At 37.3% G+C, this 24,291-nt stretch overlaps 1 protein-coding gene across 1 annotated transcript; it reads left to right on the forward strand.

The window, feature by feature from the left end:
* Positions 1–10,808: 10,808 nt before the first annotated feature.
* PRL (prolactin) lies at positions 10,809–17,366 on the forward strand. The gene is made up of 5 exons (XM_008919829.3): positions 10,809–11,134; positions 12,604–12,785; positions 13,194–13,301; positions 14,723–14,902; positions 16,865–17,366. The coding sequence occupies exons 1-5, from the start codon at positions 11,107–11,109 to the stop codon at positions 17,054–17,056; spliced, it is 690 nt and encodes a 229-aa protein (XP_008918077.1). The 5' UTR covers positions 10,809–11,106; the 3' UTR covers positions 17,057–17,366.
* The last annotated feature ends 6,925 nt before the right edge of the window (positions 17,367–24,291 follow it).

A 24,291-nucleotide genomic window follows, 5' to 3' on the forward strand; every position in this document is an offset into this window, starting at 1 on the left:
TTTAACATTATGATTATATCCCTCACAACAAACATAAACATAAAAATACATTACTCTTGATACAGGTGTCTCCTCCACTTTTTAAAGACTGATTTAAAGACTTGTAAGTTTAAGGAACTTGACAGGGTACATACTCAGAAAAGCAGAATTTTTGTACAAAATTTGTGGTAGATTGTTGGGGTTTTTTTAAAGGAAAGAACATCATAATTTGAATAAAACTTCAGTCCTTTTATAGGAATTACTTTAAGTCTATTTTTTTTTTAAATTAACTACCTCTGTTTAGCATATTCGTTTTTATGAAGGATACAAATAAGTTAATTTTATTCACTATGAAAATGTTGTCTTTTCTGGTGTCAGCAAGGTGGGATGATGTTGATGTTTCACAGGTATAAAGCCAAACACACTCGAAATGTGCTCCACAGGGAACATTAGCCCCAAATTTTGAAACCAGAGCCAAATCAAAAAATCTATAAGGAGGAAGTGATGCAAAGATTGTGCTGCACTCCACTCTCTCTTATTGGGCTGATGTTGCTGTTGTTGTTATTGTGTTTTTTTGTCGTTGCTTTCTTTTTCCCAAGGCAGACTGTAACAATATCAAAGCTTTCATCCCTTGGAAAGAGCTGAGTTTGAAGAGTAGCTCAATCAACGATTTTACAATCACACTTCAAAAAACTAAAGTAAAATACATAGACAAAACAGGCAACTATTTGTCTATCTCTTCCTGTTTATGTAAGAAGCCATGAAATAATGAAACAAGTCTCACAGTCTATTTGACGTAACCGCTCCTGCTCAGCCATTTACAATGACTAGACACTTCTGATAATGGCAATGTCATGACATTTCCATGATGACTTTGGCCTCAGCTTTGTAAATCCCACAAGATCAGGTTACAGACTGAGGATTTAGAAAACGAGTAAGAAAGCTCTAAAGGAGAAAAGCTGTGATCATATGCAAATATATTCATTAGAGAAGAGATTGAACAGAAATGCACCTTCAATAATTTTTTAATGAATTTTTAAACATACAAAATGTGCTGCAGGTGTACAATTTAATGTATTTGACCTTCTAAGGACTGGTTAGCAGTATTTGCTACCAAAAAGTTTTCTTGAGTATAGTTTTTTCGTATTTCTGTTTAAAAATGTTTCCTTTAATCTCCTCAGCTTTTTTTCATTCTTATTAACAAACATTTATTTCTTCTTTACTTATATTACTTTATGTTCAATATAGCTATCAGCTGTAAGCTTTAAAGTTATAAGCAAATCCTACTGGATACCCTGAGATAGGTGACAACCTCTACATAGAACATATCATGGGCTGTGCCTGCTATATATGCATTTCCATACATTTTTCACCTTGCAGCATTCATTTATTTTAATAGCACAAAATATACAGTCGCAGAATAACTACTTCCCCATTTTTCCCCAAAGAAAACATTTTTGTTTTAGGAAGTAGGTGAATGCATTTTACTAAAATAATTTCACATGAATTCCAAAAAAATCTATGTCAATACTAATTTCTAGCCTTGGTTCAATAAATATGACAAGCTTAATTAAAATGTTTGAAAAATGTGGTATATTGGAAAAACCATTCTAGTGAGATACTGAACAATATTTGAGGTTCCAAATTTCGTGTAGGACAGGAGATGCCCAATACACACACACATAATCCCTTCAGAGCTTTTTAGTGGGATTTGTTTGTTTGTTTGGTGGGTAGGGTTTTTTCTAACGTATTAGGTTTAGAGACTAGCACTGAGAGAAATGTCTGACATTGAATGCTTCCTTTAAGACAATTAAGTAAAGGTCACATTGTTTCAGTATTACTTCTATCCCATTATGAAACAGAGGATTTTGAGCAGTAATATGCATTCCTCCCTCTGATAAGCATACAACTAAAAGGAAGATCCTCCCAAGAAAGCAAGAATGTCAGCACAGATCTCTGCTTGTTATTTTGCTTTCAGCTAACACCACATTCCCCCAAAAATTTTTCTACTCACCTTTTCCTCTCCATTCAATCCACACACACATATATATATATATCTCAGAGATTATTAGACCAAAGAGCATTTCATATCAGGAAGAAAAATGCATCTTCGCAAAGATGCGCTTCTAAAGCATAGGACAAAATCTCCATTTGCCATTTTGGGTTACTATCCATTACTGAAATCTAACACTGCATGCTAAAACAGAAGGGTGCTTACCACAATCTGTGGAAATACTCTCCTATTGAAATGTGCTTAAAATCTCTGTGCACACTTCAGTGCTCTTTTCAATGTATTTGCAATTGAAAAAAAAAAATCCTCTTACTTTTGCAGACTCTAGTTCCACAAAGCACTTAAGGAAATGTTTTTCCAGTGATGCGTTTATTCATGGAATTAAAAATATGCAAATATTTAAAACAGATTCTATTTCTCCTACTCCCCACATGTTAGCAGGAAAATTTCAGCCTTCTGATGGCAATTTTACTCTTTATTACGTTTTATTAAAAGTGTGTTACACAAATATAGTACTTAAACAATACCAATAATTACCCAGCCCCCTAGTAAATTCCACTGTGGCAGGTATACCCTAAATAAAATCTTGAAACTCCTTCCACTTTATCTGGAATAATGATTAACTGAAATCAGGATCTTATGGAAAATAACTTGATTGTAGCAGACTGTAGCTATGAACATAGCAGAACATGGTCAAGGGGGAAAAATCAGACATAAAAGCTAATGTATGGGAAAACAAGCAAAAAAATAGAGAAACTGTTTAAATCACTAGGTCTTCGGTCTTTGGAGTTGTGATATTCGGTGTGCCTCAGAATCAACCACACTTTTGTATGCTAAGACAGAGCTAAAACAATGATGTTTTTATAGCAGTAACTGTATCTTGTAAATCAAAGTGTGCAAATGCAAGTTACACAATTTCTCCATTTGCACTGGACTGTATCTTCCAGCTTTATAAATCAGGCCAACTATGTCCCAGTATACATACATGTATATAAATATATATGGATTCCACCATCCCAAAAGCAGAACAAGACTCAGACTGGACAGACAGAAGAAGCTGTCGCAGCTACTCAACCCTCAACTATACAGCAATGATTCCAGCAATCCACTCTAAAGAGTTTTTAGAGGGTGGAGATTCCTCTTTATTTGTCTTTACTTTCAAAATCACTCATTTTCAGCTCTGAAAAAGGAAAACTGGAACCAAGGTATTGGATAAATAATATTGCAGCCACATGACATTAAATGCTGAACCAGCACAGGCTCACTCTGCCACTTCACATTTACACATAGAGTTTCATAGTGAGTCTTTGTCCTAGTAGATGTCAGATGCTTATCATCCAGCCTCCAACAGTCAGATAAATCTGGTATCAAGTATCAAGCCAGGATAACTACCATAGCATGGTCTCTCGATAATTCAACTGAAGTGCCATAATGCAGTTATGCATGATCCAGATCAAATTTATACTGCCAAGTTATTTGATAATACACAGATACAGCATTAGTGAACACAGAGCCACAGACTTCAAACAACTTCAAGTATCAGGAACAATATATATTAGCCAGCTTTTACTCAATTCTTTGCAAAGTCCCTTGGGCTTTTGCTATCATTAGCGGGAATTCTACTTGGGATTCACTCTTAATATTTCATGGTGCACTTGGATGTATGTCATCATAGTGACAATGTTGATAAATTATTTTTGAAACCCGTTCTGCCATTTCATTTTTATGTCTACTTCTGAAATTGTATGAAACCACACTGGTACTTGAATTAAAACTAAACTGAAAATCTCCCAATGATTTTCACCTTTTTTTTTCTCCATATGGAATCATTTTCCCTTATGTTCTTATCTATTTTTTACCAGCCTTCACACAGACAGCACATTAAGAAAGTACTCAATCCCATTTTGCTGGTTTTGCTGAGACAAACATTTGGAAAGAATGCTTTTAAAATTCTCCTGTTCCCGACATGAAGAAGATGGGAGAAGAACATGTTCTTGTTTAACAGAATCCTAGAAAATCACTTGAATTTTGAACAAAAGTTTCATGGAGATTATAGGGAGTAATATTTTGTCAGAAAAGACAGAGTATTTGTCATTTAAAAACTATTTAGATTGAAAAAATATTCTGTTTATGTTCCTCCTCCAAATGTATTTTCCACATGTTTGGATGGGGCTCTGAGCAACCTGGTCTAGTGGAAGGTGTCTCTGCCCGTGGCAGGGGTGGTTGGAAGTGGATAATTCTTAAGGCCCCTTCCAACCTAAACCATTCTGTGGTTTTATGATTCTATGAAAATGTCATGGTTTGAGAGCTCCAAAATCCAATTCCCTAGTTCAAGCCCCCTCCCACATCTCAACCCAGTGTGAGATGGTTTCCAGACACTACACAAGACTCAGAATGGGGGAAAGGGAATATATTACAATGACTATACAAATAAATACTACAATACATTATATACAATCTTAGCTATCTCTACCATGACATAAAAGTATTTACTATGGATCAAATCTCTTCTCCCCTCCAAATAAAAGTCCAGGAGGGAAGAAGGAAAGATCCCTTTCCACTTTCAGAGTAGCAGTGTCTCTAGGGCAGCAGGTCTATCTGTTTTGCTCTTCTCATGCAGCAGCTGTAGCTGGATCTCTGCCAGTACACACGAGGGGGTATCCAAGTCCCCTCGGCCACTCGTCTCCAAGCGAGGGTCTTCTTCCGTGGGCTGTGTTCACCTGGACACAGTCGCCTCACCACGGTCATATCACGAAGCTCAGGGGTCTTCGTGACAGTCTGTATCTTCAGGGGATTCAAGTCCCTTTGCAGAGCTCTGTGCTCTGCCTCAAGCAGCGGGGGAGCCAAGGTCACCCTCCGCATTCCTCTTGGAGCTTTTTAGCTCCTCTCTGTAGCGCATGTTGCATCTTAGGACTTCCATCCAGTAGGAGTCCATCCTTTCCACTTAGGAAAAGGTCACAAAAGGAGTTTGGGGTTTTTGGTTCAGTTCTTACCCAAACTTTCTCTGTAGAACTCAGTTCTCTCTCTGCTGCTGGCTCTCGTTCTCTTCCTCTCTCTCCTTCCAGGAGTTCTCTCTGTGTTGCTGCCTGCCTGTTGTTGCTGCTTGGTCTTATCTCTTCTGGTTCTCTGCCACCGCTCCGGGCAGTGTTGTTCTGCCGCTGCTTCTGCTGCTCACTCACAGTGGAGAAAAACTCCCAGCTTTCTAGCTACAGATACTTGGTCTAGTTTAACACTGTTCTAAGTCTCTGTAACCCCTCTGCTGAGGACTGGGGGGGTCCAGAGGCCCCAAGGGGCTCCGAGTCCCTTCCTTGTGGCCTCAGAACATGGTCACCTCTCTCAACAACAACCTTGTCTTCTGTTCTGCTTGTGATATGTTTATATTTTGCAGAAGCACTCATTGGGTAAAACCTCAAAACTTCAAGGGTCACCACCCCCTGGGGTTTTACCATTTTATAACTTCAGGGGGAAAGCTGTTTTCCCCCACCACAACTCTGCACCCCCCGCTTTTGCGAAATATCAACATATCACCACAATTTGAAAAATTCTAATCAGCATGTAATCTTCAACAACTAAAATATAATCAAAATCTCTCTACTACACATCAATATAGCATCATCACAAACTTAGCTCTACTCTTAGTACTTAACTTACATTACTATAGCCTTACTTTCACTACAATGGTACAGTCTGTGTTTTGTCTGGAAACCTTTTCTGCTACCACAAGTATCATGGCTCTTATCTTTTTATCCTCGATGGATTGCAACCATCCTCTGATACCAAAAATGTCATGGTTTGAGAGCCCCAAAATCCAAGTGTTCTGAGGATTTGGTTTTGATACAGTTAAAATAGTTTTGCACCTTTCCAAAGCCAACCCCTTAGTTAAGTTTTTCTACAAAAGAAAGACAAGACTAACTATATTTTCAGTATTATGACTCCAACTCACAGAACCATAGAATCACAGAATGGGTAAGGTCAGAAGAGACCACAGTGGGTCATCTGGTCCAAGCTCCTAGCTCCAGCTGGGTCATCCTAGAGCACATTGCACATGAATTCCATCCAAACAGTTCTGGAGTATCTTCACTGAGGGAGACTCCACAACACCTCTGGGCAATCTGTTCCAGTGCATGGCCACTTGCACAGTAAAGTTCTTCCTCGTGTTCAGATGGAACTTCCTGTGCATCAGTTCCTGCCCATTGTCCCTTGTCCTATTGCTTGGCACCACCAAGAAGGGTCTGGGTTCACCTTCTCAACAGCCTGCCTTTAGAACCTTATCTATGTCGATGAGGTCCCCTCTCAGTTAACTCTTCTCAAGGCTGAACAGGCCCAACTCTCTCAGCCTGTCCTTGTGAGACAGATGCTCCAGTCCATTGATCATCTTTGTTGCCCTCTGCTGGACCTGCTCCAGGAGCTCCACATCTCTCTTGTACTGAGGAGCCCAGAACTGGACACAGCACTCCAGATGTGGCCTCACCAGAGCTGAGTAGAGGGATAGGATCAACTCCCTTGACGTGCTGGCAATGCTCTTCCTAATGTACACCAAGATAATTGGCCTTCTTGGTCACAAGGGCACACTGCTGGCTCATGGACAGTTTATTGCCCACCATGATCCCCAGGTTGTTTTGCATGGAGCTGCTTTCCAGCCTGTCCTGGTGCATGGGGTTATTCTTCCCCAGATTAAGGACACTGTATTTGTCTCTGTTGAATTTCAGACAGTTCTTCTTTGCTCATTTCTCCAAACTTTCAAGGTCCTTCTGAAGGGCTGCATAGCCCTCTGGGGTATCTGTCATTATCCCAGCCTTGTGTGAACTTGCTGAGCAGGCACCCTCTCCTGTTATCCAAGTAACTGATGGATAAGTTAAACAGTACTGGGTCCAGTATTGAACTTTGGGGAACACCACTAGTGACAAGCCTCCAACTAGACCCTGTGCCACTGATTACAATCCTCTGAGACCTGCCATTCAGCCAGTTCTTTATCCACCTCACTGTCCTCTCATCCAGTCTGCACTCTTCCTGAGTTTACCCATGAGGATATGGTAGGAGACAGTTTTGAAAGTCTTGCTGATGTCAAGGTAGACAATATTCACTGCTCTCCTCTCATCTGTTCAGGTAGTTGTTTCATTATGGAAGGCAATCAGGTTGCTTAATCATGATTCACCTTTAGTGTATCCATGCTAAATACTCCTGATCACCTTCTTGTTCTCCATGTGGATAGAGACGTCCTCCAGACTGAGAAGCTTCCTCACCTTTTCAGGGATTGAGGTAAGGCTGGACAGCCAGCAGTTCCCTGGGTCCTCCTTCTTGCCCTTTTTGGAGACCAGGGGGACATTTACTTTCTTCCAGTCTTCAGGCATCTCTCCTGATTGCCATGAGCTTTTAAAGGTGGTCATCAGCAGCCTCACTATGGTGTCTGCCACTTCTCTCAGTACTCATTGATGCATCTCATCAGGGCCCATGGACTTGCGGACACCAAGCTTGCCTAGGTGTTCTCTAATCCAATCCTCCTTGACCAAGGGAAAATTTTCCTTTCAACACTTCTTTGCTCTGGTCTCCTGGGTTAGATATTCCTGAGAGCTGGTCTTGTCAGTGAAGACCAATGCAAAGGCAGCATTCAGTAACTGGCTTCTCTGTGTCCTCTGTTACCAGGTTACCCCTCCCATTTAGTAACAGGCCCACATTGTTCCTAGTTTTCCTTTTGTTATTGATGTATTTGAAGAAGTCCTTCTTGTTGCCCTTGACATCCTCGGCCAGATTTAATTCCAGATGGGCCTTGGCCTTGCTTGTCTCATTTCTCATTACATATGCAAGAGAGGAACACATAAACCCTCTTTTTTTCATCGTGTATCTGAAGAGTCAAACAATCAGATCACATATAGAAATATATTTCTTCACATTCAGCTTTGCATGCTCTGCACACATAACTTGTGGATCGTCTGTTAAAAACATAACAAAAAATTTGGTGTTTCAAACTTCTGCATTAACTAATGTTCAGTTCTTAAAGACAAATACTTCCAAGCAAGAAAAAGACAAAATTAAGATATATTCCCAATATCTGATTCAACTTGTTAAGTATTCTGCAAAGAACTATTCTATTAGAAAAGATTTTTCATTCCTCTGTGTTAGCTATCAATCAGACACAACACTTTGCATATCTCAAAAGCTTTAAGTAAAGTAAAATGGAATAAGAATATTCGATCTTCCAGAACTGATCAATAGTTCTCAATCAAAATGTCACAGTCTAATTCATGCTTTGCAACTTGATATGAGGTAGAAAGATAAGGTTATTGAGAAATGGGCACTAAACATTTTTATCTGGAATAATGATACATCACATGTAATGCCTATGAAGCATAAGTAATGAGATAAAAGCTATATAACAGTCTGCATATAGTAAGTTCTTCTGGCATATGTTTACACTGGGTGGCAACATTCTACTGATTTTATTTCCAGGAAAGATCTTGAAGATAAAAGTCAATTAAATCCCTAAGGCAGAAGTAAAAGACAAAGGGAGATGGAAACGTTGCTAATCACAGCTGTACTTTGTAGTTTCTCTGTTCCAGAGGCTTTTCCCTTAGTACTGATGACTGTCCAGCTATTTACAGTGCTGTCCTAAGCTACTATCAGAATTAGGTGACTACTGGGGGCTAGGATCAGCTTCCTTTACCATGGTTCAAAGAATAATCAGAGATATTGGGATGCCAAGTTCCATACTACTTCTTTGGAGAACATAAAGCCAGGTCACTTTCATAAGGCAGAGGGGAGCATTTTCAGCAACTTTCAAGTGTTTTTCTCAACTTTTAAATAGAACCGAACTCCTAATTTAGAAAATTAATATATGTGCCTATTTATTTCTGGTCATTGTAACTTTTCCTCTCTTTTGTTTCTCTCACCTTTGTTTTCTTTTTGGTACTAGTAAGAAATTGTGTTCCTCACTTCAAGTGCAGGTCTGGGAATAAGGAATTTTATTTTTTTTCCCCAAGACTTCCTGTGCAGCCACAAATAAACTTCTTAATCTCTATCTCAGTACCCACACCTTGTAAAAAAAAACTTTGCTTTTATATTTATTTAATTTATAGAGAGTTTCTTCTCTCCTACCTATGATTCTTGCTTGCTGACAATTTTAGTCCATTCATGTTTGTAGAGTATTTAAAGATGAAAGGTGCAAGAGTATATTATTTTGTGGTGGAATGTTTTAATTAAAACATCATGCAATGGTTTCAAATAACCACTCTTCTAATGTCTGCATTTAAGGTGCTTGTCTACACTGGCAAGAGAACTGTGTAAGGCTCTTCTCCAAACTAAGTCATATGAGGATACTGACTTTAGCTGATGTTGTCAGGCCTCAGAGGAGCCTTCCTCTCCAATAAGGGAAAACACAGCCTAGGGAGTTTACCTGCTGCCTTTGTTATCTAGTCCCTAATATCAATTAACTGTGTGCCTTATTTTGACACCACTACCAAACCCTCAAAATGCCAAGAAAAGGAGACTAGTAAATGAAAGCGCAACAAGTGGGTTGAGAACTGCTCATTCATCTAATTCACAGGACTCTTCTAATGTTGTAAGATGCTAGGATTTTTCAACCTCACCTGTAATCTAATTGAAGAAGATTTTCAAATGAAGCTGAATTAAATCAAGATCATAAGACATGTATCTGCAGTCTAGAAGGCAGCTGTTTTTCTACCATCCATGCTAGAATTTTGGCCATGGCCCTATTCTAATATTACTGCCTTCATCAGATTGCCACTTTTCCCTGCTGCAGGCAACAACTGCTTCATTTGCTCAGCAGGACCTCAATTTCCAAACAAGGTGAAGCCTCTAAGCAGAAAAAATTGTTCTAGCAAACATCCTAGAACTTAGCAGATGTAGACCACCTGATACCAGTTCTGGTTGATTGCTGAAGCATCTTGCTTCACAAGAAAAGCCTTCCACATTTCCCCCCTAAATGCTCTACCTTTCTTCTCCCTTGTCTATCATTGCTTCAAGAACCTTGTCCATAGTTATGGAATAATGAAAGATTCAGGGTAATATATATACCTGTTCCATAGTTATGGAACAAGGCAAGAAAATTCATTAACACTCTATACCTTATTCATTATGATCGTTTAATTTGGAAAGTCTTTGCGTGGGCAAATGGACCTGAGAAACAGATGAAAGGTTATATATTTGCTAATATATTCACACAGAGGAGCCTCACATAGCAAGAAAACGGGGCCAACCTGCAAAGGCTAGTTTGTAGATTACCACAGATGCATCACATCTGAAAACAAATCCCACTGCTGACGACAGCATATGTTTTGCATGTGGTGGAAATGCCCATCTTTTGTGCAGAGGGTTTTCAAGTATAGAAAATAATTTCATGGTTTTGTAGAGGTTGTTTTTTTTTTCTTTTTAAATAATGCTAATTTATTCATGAAACATTTGAGATTAAACAGTAAACATATAACTTCTACCTCTTTTATTGTTCCACATTATTACTTTTTTAATATAAGAACTGTCCCTATTTCTCTAATCATCTTTCAGACTGAGCAACATTCATATCATGATTTGTGCTGTGTAATATATTTTTTAACTGACTGGGACTGTCATATCTATAATTTTCCAGGAGTCTCTGTTCCCTTTCTCTGGGTAAATTTCAGTACAATACCTGCTATTTTTCTCAATGAGGACATTATAAAATAGTGTTTGCGTCCCACAAATAGCCAGAATTTTAGCATAAGCAACTATGGATGGCTGAAGAAACAAGGAAGGACAAGAAGATGGTTGTGAGAGTAGGAACAGCAGGCTACAAACATTGAGAATACCTGTCTCTGAACTGACAACTGGATCAATGGCATTTCACCTCATTGAGGGCAAAATCTTGGCACTCCATTCGATAGGATCCCACAGCTGAACTTATTAATGAAATTCCCTCTCACAGTTAAAATTAAAAAAAAAAAATTAATATGAATGTGGAAGAAAGCCAATTTGATGTTTGTAATTATCGAGGTAAAATCCACGACCTGCTGAATGTATGCAAAATGGACCCTGAATGGAGTATATAAAAGTGGTATGTGCAGAGAATAACAGCAAGTATTGAGATTTCTCTCTGGTAAAGCAAGTCATCACACAAGATCTCTACCATGAGTGCCAAGGGGGCTTCACTGAAAGGTAAGACTTTTGACATTCACTTGCTCATAACTTTTATATTTCTTTCAATTTAAATTGCATTAGGAAGCAACTGAAATATAACAGCTCTAGAAACTCAGGTCTTCCAGCCACCTAGTCTTCCAGTAATGTGAAACCTGCCTCCAGAAGGTAGCTTGATCCCTTTTGTCTGCTACGACTGCCTTTGCATTGGGCAGTGTCACAGAAAATTGAGGGATGTAACACCTGCCCCTGCCCCTGAAAGTTTGGATACAGACTGATTTGCTACACCACTCAGAAGGCAATGACTAGAAGTCATTACACACAAAGCTAGAAGTGATGTAGTAATTTTCAGGTGAATGTTTTCATAACAGTCTTCAAACTTTTAAGCCAAGTCTCAGATTTTCTTATTCATAGAGTTATTCCCCAGAGTACGTTCCTAACTGCAGTATGCTGCATGTACCTTGCTCACAAGGTAGGAGGAAGGCTTACATCAATAACGTGTAAATGCACTTTTTTTGAATGTAGAGGTAGAAAGAAACTTATCACATGATATCATTGGGGGCAGTTCTGCTGATTTATGAAGCACACTTTAATTTAAAATAAGTCTAGTGAATCAGTACATGTAACAGGTCAATTTCCAGAAGTAAAAATCTCAGAGCACAGAACAGTGTTCTTTGAGTGTGTAAATTCAGTTGAAAATATTTGCTTTTATTTTTTCCATTGTTTTTCTGTGTATATTTTATTTCACTGAATAGAAAACTTAACTCTGTTAAGTTAATATGAAAAGTTTTAAACAGATGAAGTTTTGTGCTTTAGATAATGAAAACTCCTCTATATCAGTTTCAGAAGCTCAGGAGAAAAGAAAAAACCTCTCTCTGATTTCTTAGCAGTAGGAAATTTAGGGTTAAACTCTAAATAGTAAAGCAGCACAGCTGCTGGAAATCTTCTGAAGGAACTCCCAGGACAATCAAAACCTTAAGAGAGTGATCTAACCACACTCCCACAAAAATTAATTTAAACTCCAAATTTTTGCAAAGAAGAAAAAGACCTCTGGAAGGAGGAGGGCAAAAAAAAAAAAAAAAGAAGATCAATCTATTTTCCAAACATATATCTGTGCAAATATAACTATGTATTATATTTACACTGTGAAGAAGTTTGATTTTTTTTTCTTCCATTTATCACTACATTATAAAGTCAGACACCATAGTAAGAGACTTCAGAACACAGAGTACACTGCAACACAGGTTACCTTCTCACACTCTGTAGCAGGTTCTGCTATACTGTCAGGATGACAGAGGGGAAAAAGGATGTAAGAATTACAGAATTATAGTGCTTCCTTCCTCCACTGATTTTCAGCAGCCAGTACAGGGGGTACTCTCAGCCATGTGACAGCACAACCCAAATCACCCATCAGCTGGCTCTGACAGCTACTTCTAAATGTACCTGTAAGTCAATCTGATTCCATTTTGCTTTGTTTTAAACTTGAACAGGTTTGTTGCTGGTAGCCCTTCTGGTGTCCAACATGCTCCTGACAAAGGAAGGAGTGACCTCCTTACCAATCTGCCCCAATGGATCCATCAATTGCCAAGTTTCCCTTGAGGAACTTTTTGACCGAGCAGTTAAACTTTCACACTATATCCACTTCCTGTCTTCAGAAATGTTCAATGAATTTGTAAGTACTCTGTCTTTTCCAGAGAGCAAGAAAATATAAAATTGCAATTTAATTCTTTTTAAGCACAAACATAGGTTAACCTGTGAAACCCTTCAACAGATAAACAAACAGGATTGCTGCACAGACAGTGACAGTCCCAATGTCGACAATGTATGGTGCTGACCATTGCTAAGATCCCCAACACTTCTTTTAAAGTGTTTTAAACACATTTTCCCATCATTCTTTATCTGTGGGACAAGTTTCTGTTTGCTGGGTGCCAGTTCCACTCTAAAGACCCACCAGAAACTTTTAACCTTTACAGCATAAAAGCAGTGATAAAAGCAGTGGAACAACAACTAGTTAATACAGGGTTTGAACTGAAGATCTTACTTATCTGTTTCAATAATGCCTGTCTGTGCTGATCTGCAGGATGAACGCTACGCTCAGGGCCGGGGTTTTATTGCAAAAGCTGTTAATGGCTGCCACACTTCCTCCTTAACCACTCCTGAAGATAAGGAGCAAGCTCAGCAGATTCATGTAAGTCCCATTTCTAATGCCATTCAGTGTAAGACAGAGCAGGGTAAGGCATGGAAGAAGGAGGGTTATGGGATAGTGAGGCAGCAGACAGAGAGAAAGAAATCAGCTCAATTGGAATAAAAAAGACAGGAAGAGGAAAACACCAAAAAGCCAAGAAAAGTTGATTTAACATTTGCTGATACTAAGTTACAAACCATATAGTGTATATATGTACCAGTAACTTTCAATGTCCCTTCCTTTTCCTGTATGGTACATTTAGTCACTGCATCTTATTTCCAAATAAATACAACCCCCTGGAGCAATGCCAGTTACCATGATTGTACGGTATTGAGAACACTACAACCTTTAAACAATTACCTTAAAACATATTATAGATAGTTATTATTTTAACAAACATAAAAAATACATTGCTGTATGTAGGCAGAGGTAAATAGTTTTCCAGTGGCTGAAAAAAATGACATTACTAAACAAATGTTGAATAGATTTTCCTGCTGTTACCAGTAGGAAAAAATGGTCATATCATTATGCAAATACAAAAACTCTAGTGTGAAATACTGCAACATACCTGTAAAGAGAAACACACTGCATACATACATGAAATGTAAAAATTATTAAGGGAAGATGAAGATAGTCTTTTTCAGCCTATGCTCAGCTCACAGATATAGAATTAAAATTCTCTGCAGAAAAAAATAAGCAGAGGTATATAAATGGGGCTGTTCCAGGGAGAAATCTCTATCAGTTTCATGGTGGTGATATCTTTGCAATCCCACAATATTGCCAGCTTCTCAGTATGTCATTCAGAAATTCTAGCGGGAGCAATAGAATTCATGGTCCTGGGTTGTGCATCTAGCAAAGAAGAAAAGGTTTAATACTAACCCTACCATAACCATAAGCTTTATGAATTCCTATTGCCCACAAGAAAGGACAATTTTTAAAACCAGAGAGCTATTGCTGGAAGCACCATTGTTCAAAGGGGAAGACAGATGTGTTATGTAGAGGCAATAAAAGCTATACAGTGGTTTACCATAATGTGAACCTTCCAGCCAAAAAAGAAAATTAAAAAAAATCATTGAATTTAAAAATGTGCATAAAAAATCAGAGAAGAGTTCTGGTTTTTCTTCACAGAGATGAAACGTAGTTGTGCTTGCTAGTTTTTGACTTAGACAGGATTTATTTTATTTTCTATTGCAATACTGTAACTGCTTGTGCAAATATTGTAAAATATGATGACACCAATTACAAACTTCAAATATGCAATTACACAGAGATATCTAAGACAGCACTATAGGGTCCATTCAGTGATAGGTCCTGGAATAAATTCCTAAATCACAATTTCTATGGACGCTACTCTAAATGTCTTCTAATGCTGCCAGCATTTAGCCTTCTTATTTTAACTTCCTTTTCTTAATATGTTTGAACAGCATGAAGACCTACTGAATTTAGTACTGGGAGTACTGCGCTCCTGGAATGATCCCCTGATCCACTTGGCCTCTGAAGTACAAAGAATCAAAGAAGCCCCAGAAACCATTCTCTGGAAGGCTGTAGAAATTGAAGAACAAAACAAGCGGCTTCTAGAAGGAATGGAGAAAATAGTTGGGCGGGTAAGTATTGGGTCCTTAACATGCTTCCAGCCTCTTCCTGTAAGAAAGACACATGCAAAGGTAGACTCTCCCTCCCTGAAACATTAAAGGAAGATGTGAAGATAAAAATAAGATATAAAGATATAAAGTAGATCTGAACATAAAAATGGGAGCCAAAATAGTTGTCAGAGAACTTTTCAGCTTTCTTTTCTTCTGTTATCTTGCAATTTCTAAAGAGACAATGTGATGTGACTGGCATAGCATAATCCACCATACTCCCAGTTCTGCTTCAGGAGGAGGTGTAATCATCAAGACTGCTGATCATAATACTATCTTTGAGTATTTTCAATGTACAATTCTGATTGTTTAAGGATGCATGGACATTTTTTTCACGTGCACGTATTTTTATATATATATATATGTTTTAACATGTCTGTACACATGTGTTACATCTAGGTATTCTGTATAGGTTTTGGAAACAGATGCTCTACTTGAAACTGTTCTAGAAGTCTGGGCTGTTGCAAAGATGTGGCATGCAGTAAAGTAATCCTAGTATCTTCCATTTCTCTTTTCGCACCATACTGGTTCCTCTGAACTCTGGCTCTGACTTGGTTCCCCCTACACTTCTAAGTTTAGACAACAAGGCTGTTATCTGACAAAACCCATACTTGAATAGCCCTTGTTATCAGTAACTGATTGAAAGCTTTCCTGAATAAAATCAGCTCTAGCTTGTTTATTTTTAAAGGGGCCTCTGCTAGTCTCTGAATATATCATTCTGTCAGTGAGTTAGATGTTGACAAGAGGTTCTGACTTTATTGGCTTCTGCTTAGGCTCTGAACAGTTGAACAGCAGTAAGAATGCCACCATCACTGTGTGTCCACCACTTCCCACTAGATCACTCATGGTCTCTCTCTCTTTCAGTTAGGTATGTATTTACTCAGAAACCTTATATCATACAGGCTACAAATACATTTATCAGTGTAACCAAATACATCTCTATCACATATCTATGTGTAAAAAGGGTGCAGGTGAGGATCCAAGATAAGAGTAAGAAGTCAGTTTCCCTGTCACCACCTTCTCATTCTCATTATTTACAGAAGGAGGTTGAAGATAAGACTGCCACATTCATTAGTGTCAAACCACATTTTTGAGTCATAGTAAGTCTATTTTTTTGCCTGTTGCTTTAAAGGAACAATAGAGACTCCACAGATACTTTCTTATGCGCCTTTACAAAATACAGCTGGTGGGGAGTAAGGATGATACATAAGGACCAATAGACACAGAGTTCCTTCCTGCTGTGAAAGATAGATTTCTGTGATATGAAAAAATTGCCTCTTTCAAACAAGGAGTTCTAAACCAATATTCACCTCAGATACTAACTCACTGCATGAGTTCCTGTACTTAGCTTTCTAACATTAGAGGTCTCTGTATCACTCAGCACTTTTTTTTTTTTTAATGAAATCTGAGGTCCAGTACCTCTGAACATGTACTATTGAGATTTGTCTGGTAATGTGTACTTGAAGCTGCATGTATCAGAGAGATTGCCTAAGAAATGGGCCAAGACAAATCTGGAAATGCACACACAACAACTTCTAGGAACAAATGTTAACAAAGTTTTCAAGGTGGAGGCAATCAAAAAGAGATATCCATAATGAGTCTATCTATGCATGAAGGAAAGTCTGATTCCTCTGCAAACTCAGGTTCCCCTGGACATAGGTTACCACACTAGTTCTCTTAAAACACTACTGAAACAGTTAAGCTTTATACATGTTTTAGGAAAACAGCCTGAGAAATCTGACGAATTCATTCAAAACCTGAATGAAGCTATAGAACATTATACAGAATAGTGCGAACCACAAATGAAACCATTTTACAAGCCATACACTAACAACTGTATTTTCCAAGGTCAGTATTTTAAATGCTATCTTCTACATCCAGTCAGGTTCACTATCATTTATTTCTAGTATCACTTTGTGTCTTTAGGTTCATTCTGGCGAGATCGGAAATGAAATTTACTCTCCGTGGGAAGGACTTCCATCTCTTCAACTTGCTGATGAGGACTCCAGACTCTTTGCCTTTTACAACCTGCTGCATTGCCTCCGCAGAGATTCCCACAAAATTGACAACTATCTCAAGCTTCTGAAGTGCCGCCTAATCCACGATAACAATTGTTAAGTACGCATGGGCCTAATCGCTTACCGAAATCATTCATCACAACGTTCTTGATGCTTTGCCACTTATCATTGCAAACTTTATGAAAAGTCACACTGTGCAGTATTTGTATGATCAGTAATTTTCAGGTATGTTTGTACAAATTCTGGCTGCAACTATTAGCACCATGTATCTTGGTGTTTTAAAATGTTATGAACTTCTTGTATGACAAGAATACACTCTTCTGTCTAATCTCCTCACCTCACTACTTAGTAGTATTTCAGTCATAAACAGGTATGCAGATACAAATAAAAATATTCTTAAAGCCAAAAAACATATGACATTGAATGGTATCAGTGAATGAAAAACAGCTGGTATGGTTTTTACCTTTAACAGTAGCTTCTCTTTTTGGATCTCCATCTCCACTTACTGATGACAGGCTATCTTACTTGCATTGCTCTTTCCCCCCCTTCAAAAAAACGGGGAATAAAAAGGAGGGAGATCAAAAGCAGATTAATCACCTATTACACTAAACTACCCTAAACTTAAAGTATGGTCTGAAATCCAATCTACTTGGATCAATTCTTTTACTCTGTACAAAAACTGTCAGAGTAGGGGAGGGAAGATTAAGAAATCCATCCTGGCTAACATAGCCATTGATTCCCCCATGCAATCCATGGACAGAGAAGACATATACAGAATTTTAAGGACAGAGATACAGGCATATCTACATCTTCTACTGACTATTTGGAGAAGAAGCATTTCCAAATAAAAGTTCATTATATTCTTGGTGACTAAGACCAAAAGAACCAACAGGTTTCCATCGATCTCAGAAGGAAATGCTAGGCAGCCATATCATATTCATCTAGTCTTCACATTACTCACAAGCGATGTGGTCATTGCAGTTGCTCAGAAAACTTTCAAGTTATAAAAAGGCACTAGCTGAGCTAAGATGTCTGCTGTCCTAAACCCAAAGTGTCTCCATTCCCCTTGGGTTGAATCAGAAAGTTTTTAGGGTACTCATTTCAAAACACTATAATTAAACATTGGAAATTTGGAAAGACCAAAACAACTGACTACTTTTGTAAAAATCTGGCTTATAGTCACACAGCAAGTAAGAAGTCAAATTGGCTGGAGCCATTGACCATATCTACATACAGTCTTTGTAAGCCATAAAGAAACTCAGCCTTGGCTTCATCACACAGCTTTAGCAAACAAGAGCTTAAATTCTAATCAGCTCCTCATGGGTTTGGATTCCTATTAGAAAAGCATGCTGCATTGCTCTAGGTTTGAGCCAGATCAGAGGAAGAGTGAAACACCAGAGAAGATGGGTTTGAGGCCCTAAGGCTTTCACTGCCATAACAAAATAAGCACAGCCATAGTAGGTATTTACGTAAGGGATTAGAAAATACCAACTGCTAGAAAGGTCCCATTTCAGCCCTCCCTATAAGAATGCAATGATACTTGCATTTCTGATTATGTATATATATAATGGCCTTTTAATCTCTTCATGTTTTCAATTATTGATTGCCTCAGGCTTTATTTAGGTAAGTATACACTAAGCCCAATTGTAATATATATAAAATCACCTTTACAGTAAGTAAATTCCTTGCAAGACAGTCACAACTGACATTTTTCATAAGCTCTGAAATGCACAAAACTTGAGACAGATGCAACAGTAGCTTAACAACACACAGCTGTACACCACAGTCAAGGAAGAAAATGGGTAAAATTTGCCAGGCAAAATGTAAGTGCCCAGACTAGAATTTAAACTGATCATAATATTCTAGTTTTTGTTATAATGCCAATGAAGGAAAAAAAAGCATTTTAAAGGAAAAAAAAAGAAAAAATGCTTTTTTTTAATATCATAAGTGCTTAGAATTACAGTGAGTTCTTATTGAAAAGAAAACATGAATAATGGGACTAGTCTGTATTGAGCTGGAAAAACGATTATGTCTTGCTGAGTAAACTCCTACCTCAGAATTGCTTTAGAATTCAAAAGCAACTTGATTAATAGGGCAGACATTCATAATTTTACACTTACATGACTAGATCTAAAACAATGACTCTCATTAACTGCTTAAAAATTACAGTGCTAAACCAATTGTTTAAAACTTGCATGCACTGGCTTTCTTATAGCTTGTTTTAGTACAATGATGAGGGTTTTAATTTCATAAAGAAAGATAGAATGACAAAAAATATACTAAACAACTGAAAAACTGTCTGTTTTGCAGCTGTTAAGCTAAAGGAGTATTAAAAATTGATCTGGTTAATATTCTGAGTCAGCACAGATGTCACAGAGACAGAGAGATGTAGAACCCCATGGACAGATTCAAAGATACACTTTCACTGTGAAAGGCCCTGGCATGGACAATCACTTCAGAATCTGAATGTCCAAACCACAATGTAGAGCAATTGGAAATTCTATTTATTTTTGGGTTCCTAATAGGAACAATACAGTCTTACATCATTAATAGACAGATATGAGGAAGAAATTCTTTACTGTGAGAGTGGTGAGGCACTGGAACAGGTTGCCCAGAGAAGCTGTGGATGCCACATCCATGGAAATGTTCAAGGCCAGGCTGGATGGGGTTCTGAGTAGCCTGGTCTAGTGGAAGGTGTTGCTGCCCACAGCAATGGAGCTGGGACTAGATGATCTTCAAGGCCCCTTGTAACCCAGGCTAATTCTGTGACTTTATGATTCTAATATTTTGTTAATTAGTGCATGTTTGTAAGACCTGAGCAACTATTGTCTCTTGTCCGACAAGATATTACATAGCCAATCTCTTATTTTATTAAAAAAAAGAAAAAACAAAACAACAAAAAAACAAAACTTAGAACAAGCATGTTCTTTCTAAGTGAAAGAAACAGTTATCCATAAGAGTTTTTCCCCAAGTGTATTAACATTTGGCTACTTCAGGTTTCCAGCATTTGAAATAGATAGTTTTCTTATGGCCTTGCTTAAATCTCTGTTCATACTGTTAGTTCTGTTCATTTAAAATTGCTTTGTGACAATAATGGAAAGGTCCACATAGCTGAAATATAGGCTGCCTGCTGTTCCATTTGAAAAAGGCATTCAAGCTTCCATAGATGGCACTAAACTTAAGATAACACTTTGTGACACCAAATCTAAATGGTATGAAGTTTGAACGAATTTATCAGTGAGAGCATTTATAACTGAACACAACAAAGCGACAGAGATACACAAAATAGAAATCTGACTTGCTATTCATGACTTGTTTCTAGACTCTGGAGCAAACAGAAATAATTTTGAGGATGATTTTAAAGCCCATATGGGGGAGATTTTACTGACAGCATATGCCATTTGGATCCAGCTGCTTAACTAGTAATGTGATAATCTCTCTACTATCCTTTATTTTTCTCTTTTTCATTTGAGTTCCCACAAAAAACCTCCAGTGGTTTAACTGTAACTTGGCAACTCATCTGTACAATAGAGTTGACCTTTACAATATTATTTCAAAGACAATCCACAATTTTAATAACAAGTGATATACAGAGCAGAAACCATACATATCTTCTAAGTTTAACTTCCGAACAACAGAAATTCTCTAAAGGCTACATTTTAAACTGAGTCTGCTTATTATAAATGAAATGTATACAAACAATAAATTATGTCAGAGATGTAAACTCAGTAATTCTACTTATGTATATATCCATACACTAAAGAAATCTAGTACTACAATCATGCATGGGAATAGCATTCCCACTGAAATTACTGGGTTTACTGATCTGTAAAGCTATTTACATTATGACTATTTCTATCTCAAGCTCTTAATGACTTGTGCCTGCAAATTACTTTGCTAAATCTTGAAGAGCGATGTCGAGCCTCAATGTTCAATTCAATCGAAATTTAAGATTGACTACACATAGGTTTATACTAAGTGTTAAAAAAGGTTTAAAAATAGTTTAAAACATAATGATATCTTTTTGAAGTTCCTTGTACTCATGTCCATCTTTAAGCTAAAGATGTTTAGCTTAAAGAAGCTAAATTCAACACCAGTCTTGGAAAACAGTAGGAATGTCAACAGTGGTTTTCCAACATTTTTCCCCAAACAACTCAATGACTACCAGATAACATTTCAACAATATCTACTTTCATTGGGATTTTAAGGCTGTATTTAGATACGTAAAGCATAGAAATGAACTGTATTTACTGACAATATTTAATAATAGTAGTGCCTCAAAAATGCAATTTTCCTATCAAACATCACCACACTAATTATGGGAACATTTTTCCTTTTTAATAAATGATAGGGTTCATTACACTGAAGAGTTCAGATCACTTATTACTTCACGAGTGACAGTGTGAGTCATCAAAAATTCTAAGAGCACTCACTTTAGCATATCAAAGAAGCTATAAAACTCATACCATTTGTACCATATACCACATGCTGCAAAGGAGTTTGCAAATACAAAATAGATAACATGCATGTGCACTCAATGAATAGAAATTAGTTCATGCACTAAATGACTAATTCTAAAAATATTCCCATTTACTAATAAAGATTTTTTTCACTATCAAGCTGACTACCTCCCTCCAGCTTTCAGTGTAAAATAATACTGTATTTTTAAGAGTATTATCCGAATTACTAGACCCACACTCAACCAAGTCACTTTTACTGTACACTAACAGGGAAGAAAAAAAGGGTCCCTTCCCAACAAGGGCCTGCTCTGTTTTCGTATAATTCAACAAGCAGTAATCAGAAGTATTCCAAGGGTGGTACATAACTTTAGCTTGTCTCTCTGCTGTTCTTTTCACTTGATTGCTAAGGCAGAAATAATTTCTGAAATATATATAGATACTATAGTGCTTACCTTTACTGACTTCATGTTTGAAAGCATTGTGCATGGTTTGCAGGATTAGGCCAATAATGATACATGACAATAGGCTCTTTCTTTAGCCAGATGATTGAAATAACAATAATCTTCCCCAGGACCCATTCTTGGGAGATTTCCAGCCTGATTTCACGGACAAAAATAGTTCATACAGCACAAAGAAGTTTCCAAGCTTTTGATGATTATTCAAGCCTAACTAAAGCCTCAGAATCTTTTGGATGTTCCAACATCCTGGACCTACAGCATATGTACTACAACTTAATATGACAAAAGGTACTTGAATTGATTTGATTATCATGGTATCTTCATGCAATAGAGACCGTGGGCTCTCATGTCAAAACTAACGCAATAAGTAGCTGAGCATTTCTATAAAGTGGTTTTTGTGTTATTTGCAAGGAATTTGTTCTTCTGTGTCCCTGTTGCATCAAAGTCAGAAATGGAAAAGATTCTGTTCTTTATCATCTTGTACTTAAAAATACTCCATGGTGTTAGAAAATTCTCTCATGCTCTCTCAAGTGCCATGTGATGGAAGAGAGTGCAGTGCACAGGCTGAGTTTATTGAGAGATTAACTTTTGATAGATAGCACCATGAAAAATGTAAAGTGAAAGCATCAGAAATGGTTTTCAAGAAGGTTAGGATACCCACTTATTCTTATTTTCACTTGAGATTCCACCTAAGTGAAAGTAAATATAAGACAGAGACTCATACAAAAACAAACCTTGAAGATTTAATAAAGTGTTAGATAGTAGCATTGTTTTGCAAGATGTTTTTGGTCCCCTAGACAACTCTCCTTGTGCATGTCATAACTCAGAAAGAATAAAAAAAAAAAAAAAGCTACGCTGCTGCTCTGTGGGAGAAAAGGTAGCTGTGTAATTATTTATACTGTGTACATCCCCTTAGTATCAAAGCATGCCACAACTGGTATAGCCTTTTTATCAAAGGGACTATGAATCCAGTCATGGCCTAAATTAAAGGTAATACTATATTCTATTCTATTGTCCTGACATAAATATGACTGGGGACGAAATAGCAGAGCAAAGCTGTAGCATGATAGAGCTACACTCTTGAAAGTACACAACGCGTTTCAGAGAGACAATCAAGAAACACCTCCCCAGGTTTGCATAGGCCCACTCCTCAAGCCTGTCAAGGTCCCTCTGAATGGCATCCCTTCCCTGTAGCATATCAAAAGATGAAAAATGGTTTTTCATGTCTCAGAGATAAAAGATGGTTTTGATTGAGTTCTAACCTTAAAATCCATCTGCAACACTTCTTTTATACACATTTAATTGTAGCTGGGGCAAACTGCATTGAAATTTAGTCTCCAATGTAATAGATTTTTGTAGTGGAAAGAGGTGGCACTCACAAAGTTATTCTGAAAATAGAAAGGTATTTTATATTAATCCATACACATAATCCATAAACTGATACTTTTCTTTGTTGTTGCTGGTTTTTTTGTGAAATGTAAAGTAGATCACATTTCAATTGTTCATATTGAAGGCATAAGGAAAATATAATACATATGCCCATCTTTCCTAGAGCTAGTTACAAGCATGTAGACATTCCCAGAAAGATCACAAAGTTAAGAACGACTTAAGAAATATGGGGGTTTTATAAATCCCATGTCCTTTCAGTTTAAAAAACACTCGTGCAATGCAATTTTTTACATGCAATGAAAATGTAGTAGGAAAGTTGACGTTTAGTGAAGAAAAGTCTCTTTCATTCCGTTTTGAATTTTACTTATTCACAGAGACATTCTAATTCAAATAACCAAATGATGTTGATGTTTCACAATTTTTCTTCATGTAGAGATTAAAACTAATTATGGATTCCCATTTTTCAGCAAGAAAATTAAAATTTTCCATGAAATTACAATTTTAGTAGATAAGAAGTGTGTCATTTCAACATACATTCTCTCATGAGAAAATTTCCATCAAACCACCATTTTAAAAACAGTCCAAGAAATATTTCTCAGTGGGAAAAGGGACTGAAAAAATATTAAATATGATATGCTAGGCAAAAGCTTTTGAGAAATGCAAAGTTATTTGAAGTATATCAATACACAATTCAAGATGAAAACACAAATAGCAACTTAACAAATAGTTTGAGGAACATAAGAAGGTTCACTGTCATAATTTTTGCAAAACAAACTTTTCTCTGGATTCCAAAACCAGACACAATCCAGTTAAGTAACACAGACTTTCAAGTAACAACCAAACAAAGACAGCTGTAACACTGTGGGTAAAAAGGAGAGACTGTCCCAAACCTTATCTCCATAAGGGATTTCTGCACCTACAAAGCAGAAATACACAATGATTATATCAGTGTATTTTTTTCTCTCTAGATAAGCTCTTTCTCTTCAGAAATTAGCAGGTACCTCCCTATTCACATTTAGTTATATGGG

The sequence above is a fragment of the Manacus vitellinus genome, unplaced genomic scaffold (genome assembly GCF_001715985.3).
Source record: "Manacus vitellinus isolate BGI_N305 unplaced genomic scaffold, ASM171598v3 scaffold_39_pilon, whole genome shotgun sequence".
Taxonomy (NCBI): domain Eukaryota; kingdom Metazoa; phylum Chordata; class Aves; order Passeriformes; family Pipridae; genus Manacus; species Manacus vitellinus.